Source organism: Melozone crissalis, unplaced genomic scaffold (assembly GCF_028551555.1).
Source record: "Melozone crissalis strain CALT ecotype California unplaced genomic scaffold, PUWL_Pcris_2 ptg000019l_1, whole genome shotgun sequence".
Classification (NCBI taxonomy): Eukaryota; Metazoa; Chordata; class Aves; order Passeriformes; family Passerellidae; genus Melozone; species Melozone crissalis.
This window is the reverse complement of record NW_026535797.1, coordinates 13,387,437-13,398,316: the sequence shown is the minus strand read 5'-3', so window position 1 is coordinate 13,398,316 and position 10,880 is coordinate 13,387,437. Positions and strand designations below refer to the sequence as shown.

The window sequence follows — 10,880 nt, the reverse complement described above, 5'->3', positions numbered from 1 at the left end:
GTGCGCCGCAAGAAGCACGGCCGGCAGGTTGGGAGAGGTGATTCTGTCCCTCTGCTCTGCTTTGTGGGACCCTACCCGAGTGCCGTGTCCAGCTCGGGGGCTCCCAGCATTAGAAGGATGTGGATATGCTGGAGCGAGTCCTGAGGAGGGCTGTGAAGATGCCCAGAGCGCTGGAGACAGGCTGAGAGAAGAGTAGGCTGGAGAAGAGAAATCTCCAGGAACACTTTAAGGCATGTTCCAGAACCTAAAGGGTCTAAAGAGACGTGGAGAAGGACTTTGGACAAGGGCATGTAGTGATAGAAAAAGGGTGAATAGCTTTAAACTGAAAGAGAGTAAGTTTAGGTCAGATATTAGAAAGAAATTCTTTTTTGTGAGGATGGTGAGGAACCAGCATAGGGTGCCCAGAGAAGTTGTGGGCTCCCCAGCCCCAGAAGTGTTCAAGACCAGGCTGGGTGGGGCCCTGAGCAACCTGGCCTAGTGGAAGGTGTCCCTGCCCATGGCAGGGGCATTGAAACTAAATGACCTCTGAGGTCCCTTGCAATCCAAACTATTCCATGATTCCATGTGCCTCCTGCCCAGGCCCAGACAGGGAAGCACAGGGGCAGTATGTCTTTGTTAGAGGGGTGTATTTACTTGCCAGACTTGGTGGGTTTTCCCTGCAGACCACGAAACCCTGTGATTGGCAGCTGCTCAGCAGGTGCATCTCCTGGCTCTTTCAGGTCCTGGCAGGACAAGCTGCCTCTTCTTTGTACCCAGGCTCTCAGTGACCTCTGGCGCCCTGGGAAGTACCCACACCCTGCTCCTCTCAGGTGGCCAGGAGGTGTGGGTGCTGTGCATGGGCCAGTGGCCATGTCAACACTCCCCAGTCCAGCTCTCCTGGTCCCTGACATCAGCCTGACCTCTGGGCTCCCCTGACCAGGTGCTCTAAGTGCAGTCAGCTGGGCTGGCAGGAGCTGCTCAGCTCCCTCTGCCCCCAGGAAGCAACTGCACCAAATTTCAGCCAGGAAAGGAGTTTGGTGCTGCATGCATTGGGGCACACCCTCTGAACCCACAGGGACACCAGGTTTGGTCAGGTCCCCAGGACCCTCTGCATGCCTGGAGCTGAGAACAGGATCTGCAGAGCCTGGGGTGCCCCTCCTTGGGGCTGCAGGAAACATGTGAGCAGCCAGCAGCAGAGGTGACCAAATGCTTTGAGAGCCAACAAATAACCTCAATTAAGCTCTGTGGCAGTGACCGATTCCAGCCGTGCAGCAATATTGGCTTCTTTAATTTTTAAGTGACTGGAAATGGCAAGGCTGGGAGCTGGGATGAGGAGACACCAGCCCTCTCTGTGCCCCTGGAGCCCTTTGCTACCCTTCACCTTGGAGTGGAGCTCAGCTACTGGCTGAGCTCCATCCTGCCGGTCAGACAGTGGGATCTGAGGAGTCTGGGACACCAGCCCTTGGTTTGGATAATTTTGGCCAAGAGCTTTTGCTCAAATTCCCCCTCTCTCGGTCACCACATCCCCACTGCTCTTCCTGCCAGGCAGGAGCCACCAGCATTCCCTGCCAGCTCCCTACAGGGTGTGAAGGCACTGGGTGTGAGGCAGAGGGGGGCAAGGGCTCAGACCCCAATGCAGATGCCCAGGCAGGGCATTGTCCTGCAGAGCACACGGAGAGCCAGGGATGGAGCTGTGACACATCCAACTCTCTCCAGCCAGACCAAAGCTGCACCCACACCAGCACGACCTGGGTGTGTGCCAGCACAGGCAGGGCAAGCCTGGCCCTGAGGAGGGTTGGCATGGCAGCCCTGGCTGGGGGCCAGCCCCGGGCACCGGCAGGGAGCCCAGCAAGCAGCTCCTGACTGCCCAGGCTCCAGGAGGCTCTCGGATTTCCCCGTGGCAGCCTCAGCCTGAGTGTGGCCCAGTTCCACCAGCTCATTTGTGTGCAAAACAGGAAGGGGATCAGGATGGATAAAAAAGGCCCAGCTTCTCTGAAAGAATGGTTTACACCCAAAAAAAGCAAAATAAAAGCCAATGGCACACTTCTGTCCCTGATCCCTCCTGAACACTCTCCAACTCTGATGGAGCAGCCCAGGAGGATTCCGTTGTGCTCTTACATGGAAGGAGAAGCTGAGGCATCAATGGCTTTTGCATTTCTCTGCCTGAGAAGGGGTTTTCTCTCAGAAAGGGTAGGCACCCCAGCAGGCAGGGCAGCAGTGCCCCGTCAAGCTGTGGTGCAGGGGGCCAGAACTGGCCCAGCCTCACCGTTTGCAGGAATTTTGCTCTGCTGCCAGTTCCAGACAAATCCCTTTTATTTGCTTGTTCAGGTTTCAGTGCCGTAATTGTGTCATCTGAGCCAGCTCTCAAGAGAAAAAGGAAGAAAAGAAAAGAAAAAACATGTGAAGAGAGTAGCACGGGACCCAAGCCACCATCCTTATTGCATCCTGCCTGCTCCCGCCTGGGGTCTGCCAATTCCTCTCTCACAGGGTCTGGCTCTCTGCCGCAGATCTGCACCTCCCCAGAGCTGGGACTGAATAACTGGGAGGAGTTTGGTCCATATGGAGCTTTTGAGCACCAGAAGTCCTGTGAATGCTGCTGCTTTGGGGGATAAAGCACCCCTTGAATGGAGCTCAGCCCCAGAATGCCCAGAGGAAGGGTCGTGACAGCACTGTCTGGGCAGTGAGCAGCACAGTACAGTTCTGAGCTTCCTTCCTGTGCCCCCAAATGAAAGTTTGCTCCAAATCACCAGCTCTGGGAGGTAGGTGGGTTTTTTTTAATATAATGTTTCCAGTGGAAACTGGAGCACCCCTTTACTTCACCAACTAGTCACAGAGCTGCTCCACACTTGACAGAGCTGTGGTCACCTGGGTGGAGACCCCAGTGCCACAGAACTCAGGACCCCAGGATGAAAATGGGCAGCAATGGGATGGGATCCAAACACATGGGAGTGCAGTGGTTGGAGCTGATACATCACCAATGCACAGGAGATTGTCTGCTGGGCACCCCCATCCCCAGGTGGGGTGGGAAGGGCAGGACCCACACCAGGACCAGCTGTGAGCACTGGGATGTGCAGGAGGGCTCCTCAACTCAAGCACCCCACAATGGACAAGGTAGCATCCACAGTGTTTGCACCCTTCCTCACCCCCATAATCATCCTTGTGGATGCAGGACAGTCAGCCAGCCTTGGCTTTGACCTACGTGTATATTTTAAATAACATCAACTGAAATGACAAAGGAAAGCATGAGGTCAGTCAAAGGCATGGAAGGGAAAAATTAAGTCAGTCAAAAAAAGGCCAAAGTGTTTCTGACCACAAGGGTGGTTCAGCTGGAGAAAAAAGCTCTGAAAGCCACAAGTGCCTGGTTTCCTCAAATCACTACTTTTCTGGTTAAAAACAAAACAGAAGAGAAGGGTGTTTTGGCAGCAGGTTCCTCAGGCTCTGGGGAGAAGCTGGGATGTCTCTGTGCTTGGGGGATACAGAGCAGATGGAAGGGGGCAGGGGGCTGTGACATGCTGGTTATCACAGTCAGGTCCCAGCTCTCTGCTCCAGCTTCCCCAAAAATTATTCACACAGGACTGAATGCTCCTGCCCTGGCCTCACTCTCCCAGAGGAGGCTGTCTCCATCCCCAGCACCAAGTCCTCATCACACACAGCACAGCTGTCCCCACAGTGTCCTACCTGCCATTGTGTCTCTGCTCAGTGCCAGAGGACAGATCCACCCTGAGCTGTCCCTGGTCCCAGCCCTTGCCAGCAGCCAGTATCCCATCCCCCAGCACCCCAAAAGGTCGTGTCACCCTGTCCTTCACCCCAAAAACCAGGCTGTTGTGCCAGGATTGTTCAGAAAAGGAGTTTTGGGCCGGAGGATGTTTGCTCCAGAGATGTCCCCAAGCCCAGGGAAGGATCGCTGTGGGCAAGGTGGTCTCTGCAGCTGAACATGCCATCTCTGGGCTAGTAGTAGTCCTCCTCACTCTCCCTGTAGTCCTCAGGTGTCGTGCGGGGCTTCAGCAGGGAGAAGTCTGTCAGGTTGAGTTGGTCTGAAATGGCAGCATGGGGACAGTGTGACATTGCCACCCTGCTGTGCCTGTCCCCTTCCCCACCAGGACCAAAGCCAAACCATGCACAGCAGCTCTCTGAGGCACCCCCAGCACAGCCCCACGCTCCAGCAGCTCCTGCCACACCGGTGCACCGTGCCCAGACACCCCTTCCCACATCCCCAGGAGAGCAGGGGGACAAGGACGTGCTGCTCACCCGGAGTGAAGACGGTCAGGCTGGCCAGTGCCACCACCTCCCCGAGCCTGTTCCTGGCGAAGCAGCGGTACGTGCCCTCGTCCGTCACCCGCACGCCCTGGATCTGGAGCCAGCCTGTCACCTCGTATTTCTGGGGGCCGCCTCTGAACTGCGAGAAGGGAGGGCTTCTGTCAGCACTGGTGGCAGAGCAAGGGGGAGCCTGTGCCACAGAGCCCCGGGTCCCCTTCCCGCCGGCACTGAGGTCCCAGGATTGCTCTGGCAGCAGCCATGCTATTTTCTGTTTATCCCCAGGAATAAATAAGCTTGTCCTGACCCAGCTGGGCTGCAGCTGTGTTTGCAGGCTGCTATTACGGTCTGGCGGCCAGGGGGGGAGGACAGTAGAGTTTCCTCCAACCAGGCAGGGTAGTTCTGCTTGGGGTGAAGATCTTCAGCCAGACCCTGCAACAAGCTGTGGGGAGGCGTGAAGGACAGAAAGATGGAAGGGGGCCATGGTGCAGGTTCCACCTGCCCCTCTGGCTCCCTCAATCCATCCCACCACAGTTTCTTCCTCATTGGTGCCTGGCTGAGGTGCATGGCCCCTTTGACTCTGCCCACACCCTCTAATAGCTATGTACACCCAGCTGGGTGCTATATTTGGGGCTGGCCACAGGCAGGATGCTGCCCCCTGGGCCTGCCAGCTCTGGAGAGAAGCCCTGCTGATGGGAAAAAAGGGCAGGAACTGCCTGAGTGTGCTGGTAGGACCAGAGGACAACCCAGGCTGTAAGGCACTAGGGGAGTCCTCTTTCCTCTTTGCCTCTCTCTTTCCAGCCCTGGCAGCAAGACTGCGAGTGAAGCCAGCACACACAGCAAAATAATGGCAGGCAAGTGGCAAACTCCCTGCTGCAGGACTCTATGTAAAAGCTCAAAAATTACTAGAGGAAATCACAGGAGAGAGCTATGCTGATGGCTCCTACCACTGAGACACCAGCCCTGGCTCAGTCAGTCCTCGTGTTACAGAGCCTCCAGTGACTCCTTCCCATCCCCAGGCAGCCAGGCTTGGCCATTCCCAGAGTATGGCCACTCTCAGGTCTGGTTGTCCATGGGCTCTGAGGAGCACTGGGTCACTCTAGGGTTGTCTTCAATGCCCTGGGCACACCCCTCACCTGGACAGAGATGTGGGGGTCATCTCCAGGCAGCAGCATCTCCATTCCATCCTTCCTCCACTCAATGGATGCCATGGGGTAGGCGAAGACCTCGCAGCCGAAGATGACATCCTGCCCGGTGATGTTCCATGTGTCATAGGGAGGAGAGGTGATCTGAGGCTCTGGGAGGGGGTAGAGGAGAGCAGGGTGGGCTCAGAAGGGGTCCCAGCCTTGGCATGTCCCACGGACTCTCTTGGGCTGCTCTCTGGAGCCTTTGGTTCACACAGAGATCCTGGGACCCCTCCCATGTCTGTCTCCTCTCCCTCCCATGGCAGACCCCCACATTTCCCAAGGACATGGTCCCTCCTCACAGCTGGGACTGGGAGCTCCCTCCCCAAGACCCCCAGTCCATGGAGGGTTGCCATCCCTGCTGGCCTCAGTTTCCCTGCCTGTGCAGTGATGCTCAAGCAACACACACAGCAGGAAGAGCTGCAATGAGTTCTGTAACATTGCAATGACAGCAATGTCACAAACAAAGCTGTCCTGAGCCATTGGAGCATGCTCCTCCTGTGGGAGAAAGGCCACGGGGTGCTCATCCAGCCTGAGCTGGTGAGCATGGATGAGGTAGTTGAGCTTCCAGCCAAGTGAGGCCTCTGCTCTGACACAGGGCTGGTGCCAGCAATGAAGGGAGGCAGCAGGTCCCCATGTCCTGGATGGAGCCAACAGCTCCATGTTCCACATCCCTTCCCCGGAGGGACAGAGTGAGGATTGTCCTGCTCACACACTGCTCCATGACCTGGCCCATAGCATGAGCCAGAGCTCAAGGGAAGGTTTCCACCTCCAAATATACCTGGGAAAATAGATGATGATTTACAGAAGATAAGGTCAGCCTTGGCACCCCTCAAGCTGCAGTGACATCACTGGGTGACCTGTGCTGGGCTGGGCAGGATGGGGCATGGCCTTCCTGCTACACTGTCCCCTCTCAACCCCCTCCTGAGTTTTAACTGGGAGGTGGAAATCACACAGCCAAGCCAAACCAACCCTGGTTTCTATTTGCAGGAGGCAGGCACATTTCTCGGGAGCAACAGGCCAGTGTGAACCCAGCCCTGCCGCCAAGAATTCGCTAACAATTCCCTGGAACTTCCCCATCTGCTCCAGCAGGATTTGTTGCTTCCATAAACTCCACTCCCTCTTGGCAAAGCTGCTCCCAGATTTCTCCAAGCACTGGATCTGCAAAGGGGCTCCCCCAGAGCAGCAGGATGGGGGGGTACTGGTGGGAACCTGGCACTGCAGGGAGCAGCCCCCAGCGCAGTCCTGTCCCTGGTTTTGCTGCCAGGTGAAACAGTCAAGCCAGACCCCCTTGCTTGGCTCTTCCCACAGCTCCAGGGCCACTACCTGACTCGCAGGGACCTTCATGGGCCACGGTGAGGTTGGCATCGGGGTGAGCACGGGCAGCCTCCAGGAACCGGCAGATCTGGGCGTAGGTTTTGCCGTCAGAGCCGCAGAGGGCCAGGTGGGACAGGCAGGCGCACTGGGGCTCGGGCACCTCCCCGTGCCGCAGGTCCCCAGCATCCAGCCGGCACTCCAGGTGCTCCCCACACTTGCCGTAGAAGTGGTTGGTGTTGTCCAGGTCGCAGATCTGTCCCTCCAGGTTGGCACATTCCCAGCAGCAGTCGCAGGCGTCCCGCACCGTGCCCGCCAGGCACCCGCGCGGCGTCGGGCACTCCTCTGGCCGGCACTCGGCGCAGCCCTCCCCTTCCTCCAGCAGCCGCTGCCAGCCCCGCTGCAGGTAGTCAGAGGTGCTGGGAAAAGCCTGGCCCAGCTGGAGCAAAGCCCAGGGCAGGGAGAGCAAGGAGAGCACGAGGCAAGAGATGCTGAGGGGCTTGGCTTTGGACATCCTCACGGCAGCTCCTCTATCCCAGCCCCACTGTCACTTGGATGGGGATTTCTGGCACTGCTCTGGTCCCCCTGTCTAGATCTGAGGAGCCATCCTGGCCTGTGAGGAGGGAGAAAGTGTGTTACTGGTGCAGGAAGTGTCTCCCACTCTGCCTCCTGGCTGGCTTGCTCTGGGCAGCAGCACTGTGTGATGTGCAGGGCACGCTTGGTCCCAGCCCCTCTCACCCCCAGCCCTGCAGTCGCAGCCTGTGCACCCTGCAGCTCCCCAGCCAGCTCCTGCCCTGACACTGAGAATCTTCTGGAGAGATAGTGCTGATGACCCCAGCCCAGGAGGTTTCATCCTTGATCCCTTGGCAGCCCAGCATGCAAAGTCCAGCCTCCTCTGACCCCAGCATAGCCTGGGAAGCCACAGGGCTGGCAAGGCACTGGACAGGCTGTTCTACAACATTGTGGTTCAGCTCCTTCATATGCTGCTCCTGGTCTCCTGTCAGAAAGTTGCTCTCAAGCCCTTTTCCTTTCCCCACTGTTTTGCAAGAGTCACGAACAGTTTTTTCCTCCCTCACCGTCCATACAAGCACAATGGAGCAGCTGATCCTGCAGACAAGGTGCTCTTTCTGTGCTGGACGCAGCCAAGCCAGGAGGATGCTCCCACTCATGCCTGGCTTTTGTTCTACTTCTCTCCCTCTGCTGTAACCCCTCTTTTTAGGCACCACCTATTTGAGCAGGGGAAAAAATGTCCACTGCCCAGAAGGTTTTGTGACCCCCTCAGTTATCACACAGGCAACTGAAGCTGAGCATGGAGGAGCTCAGTGCACAGGTGAGCAACCACTGGACTGACAGCAGACCCAGTGTGGTCAGTGTGTACCAGCACGGCAGGGACCCTGCCCTCACACCCCGAGCCTGCATTACCTACTCAGGGAAGGAAGAAGCTGATCTACTCCGGGCTTCCCATCTCTCCCTGGGGGGGGGGGGGGAACGTGGCATCTCAGAGCCTGTCCCCAGAGAGGGTGACAGTGAACCAAATCCCTTTGCCAACATCCCTCCCTGCCCCTGTTACACCCTGGCTGCCTTCCCTGAGATGGGTGAGATTGTGGTCTTCCGCCCCGGAGCGACTCAGCATGAGCGAGCGGGGCTGGGGAAGGGACCTGGGGAGAGAGGCTGTCCCCTCCCCTCCCGCTGGGAACAGCAGCGAAGGGCAAGCTGCAGCCCCCCAGTTACACCCCCACTCTCGGGGCTAACACAGCCCCGAGCTGGGGTGGGGATGGCCCGGATATTGGGTTACACATTTGCATCCCCCGGATAAAAAACCGTGAAGATTTGACCCCTTTACCAGAGACCAGCAGGCGCCCCAGGGGTGGAAAGGGGCAGAGGGTCCCAGTGCCGGAGCCGTCCCCCCGCCCACCCCACCGCAGTCCGTACGGAGTAGGGCTCCATGCCCCGATGGATGTGGGGGGGCCGGAGAAAGGGTACGGGGGAACTGCAAAGTTGGTTTCTGGCTCCGCAAGCCTGGGGTGCAGGCGCTGGGGGTGCTGGAACAGCGCTGGGAAGGGGCACGACGTCCCTTGGGGTCCCCCCCGAGCCCCCCGCCGTCAGCCGCCACTTACCGGAGGCGCCGGTGCCGGGGGTGCGGGGCCGTGGCTGCGGGGCTGCCGGCCCCCGGGGCTGCCGGCCCCCGGCCGCTCCTGCACCGCCGTGATGTCAGCGAAACGTGAATCCCCCCGCCCCTCTCCGGGCCCGCGGCCCGGCCCTGGACCGGGACACGGGCTGGCTGCCTGGCACCCCTTCCCTGCCGCGGGCCCGCCACGCACCCAGCCTGGCCCCGGGAATCTCCCGCTCCGCTCCCCGGCACCGGCACCTCCCTGCTGGAGTCACCCCGTGGTGTGCGGCACCTGGGCTGATGCTCCGCCCCGTCGTGGGGCAGGAAGGGACTGGGGTCCCCCCCTTTGCAGTCCTTGGGACAAGTGAATGGGAGAGGAGGGCATGGCTAAGGAAGTGGCCAAAAGCATCTCTTAGGCTGTAATTTGGTGAGGAAACACAGACTGAAAAGTTGAGCAGCTGCAGTGAGTAAATAGGGGAGTAACTCCTGGGAATGTCTGCACTCGCCTCACACCAGGAGCCACGAGTGAAGGGGGCATTGGGATGTGAACCACGGCACTCCCTTGGCTGGAGTGGAGCCATTGGGAGCAATGGTGGGGCTGCTCCCTGCCACAGCAGTGCAAAACCCATGTGCACAGGGCTGGGGATCCACACCTTCCCAGCAAGCTGCCTCGCTGCTCCCTGCCTCAGTTTCCCTCTGGAGTTGACACTGAGGAGTGGGGGAGCCAGCCTGCCTGTGCAGCACAAACACACACGGTGCCTTTGCATCTTGCTCTGGATGCCATGCCAGGAGGGATCACCCAGCCTGCTCCTCTCCAGGCAAGGAATTTGTGGGATTTAGTTCCCCCATGAAGCTCAAGCAAAGCAGGACCCCTCTAAGGATCTGGTTTCCTTCACCATGCTGCAAAAATCTGCTTTTGCTTTCCAACACCCTCCTGCTAATTTGTTCTGGGTTCCAGGTTTTTGCTCGGTGACATTGTGAGTCCAGCCATGTCTAACGAACGGAAAATGCAGCAGGCTTCAGCCCCCTTAAATCTGCCTCTGCCGGCCAAGCTCCCCTCCCCAGCCCCCTGCTGCAGAGTGGGGTTTCCTGCCAGCTCTGCCTTCAGCCTCACGTCCCACTCCCCCTCTGTGGCCCCCAGCCCCTTGGCTCAGGGCTGCCTCCTCCCCTGGCTCCCCTTGTCCAACCTATTGAGTTCAGTCCCCACATGCCACAAGTTTTCAGGTCCAGCATCCATGAATTGCTGAGCAGCTGGGGCTGCAGCTGTTTTGGGAGCAGGGAAAAAGTCAGGAAGGGCTGAGGTTTTTCTGCATGCTGGGTCAGAGCCTGAGCAGAGAGGAGACAGACAGGAGTGCTGAGCCTCAGACAGGAGTGCTGAGCCTCCTGGGCTATCCCTGCCACACCACCCTCTCTGCTTTGGGATGAAGGACTGCCTGCATGTTCAGGCATTCCTGCACACCCTCACTTGTCCCTGATCCACACAGGGGGCAAGGCAGTGAAGCAAGCCTGGCCCTGTATGCCATCTCCTGCTCACAAAGCTCCTGGCCAGCACAGAAACAGAGCCAGCACTTAAATCCCAGGCACTGCTGAAAACAGTCCATCAATGTTTTGGGTTATTTCTATCTCTTGCCCTTGGCAAGGGGGAACAGGCCCCATTGCTGCTGTCCTTTCCCACACGTGATTCCTCCTCCCACGTGCCATGGCCCAAACACTTGGTGTGTCTTATCTTCATGGGATTATCATGGCCTCTGGGTGGCTGAATTCACCTGAGCATCAAGGCAGCATCCATCAGCCACTAACTGGGGAGAACCCCTGGCCAAAGGTGAAATCCAAACACAGGTCTGAGCAGGAGCAGCTCCAGTTGTGGAGGAATACAACCCAGCCTCAGAAAGCCAAGGGCAGCTTAGCTCAGCTCAACAAGATGGAGCTCAAACGTGGCAGTTAATTAAACCTCCCGCTTAATGAGACTATTGAATGTGTTAATAGACAGTAGCAGCTATGAATGAGAGGTGGAAGATCTAACCTGTGCTTAACAAGGA

At 58.1% G+C, this 10,880-nt stretch overlaps 1 protein-coding gene across 1 annotated transcript; it reads right to left on the bottom strand.

Annotated features, from left to right (window-relative positions):
• Window positions 1–2,294: 2,294 nt before the first annotated feature.
• Window positions 2,295–8,910, bottom strand: KAZALD1 (Kazal type serine peptidase inhibitor domain 1). Its single transcript, XM_054276995.1, has 5 exons — window positions 8,849–8,910; window positions 6,744–7,344; window positions 5,370–5,530; window positions 4,228–4,375; window positions 2,295–4,013 (listed from the first exon to the last, which is right to left on the bottom strand). Exons 2-5 carry the CDS (start codon window positions 7,243–7,245, stop codon window positions 3,928–3,930), a joined length of 897 nt encoding a protein of 298 aa, XP_054132970.1. The 5' UTR covers window positions 7,246–7,344; window positions 8,849–8,910; the 3' UTR covers window positions 2,295–3,927.
• Window positions 8,911–10,880: the final 1,970 nt, after the last annotated feature.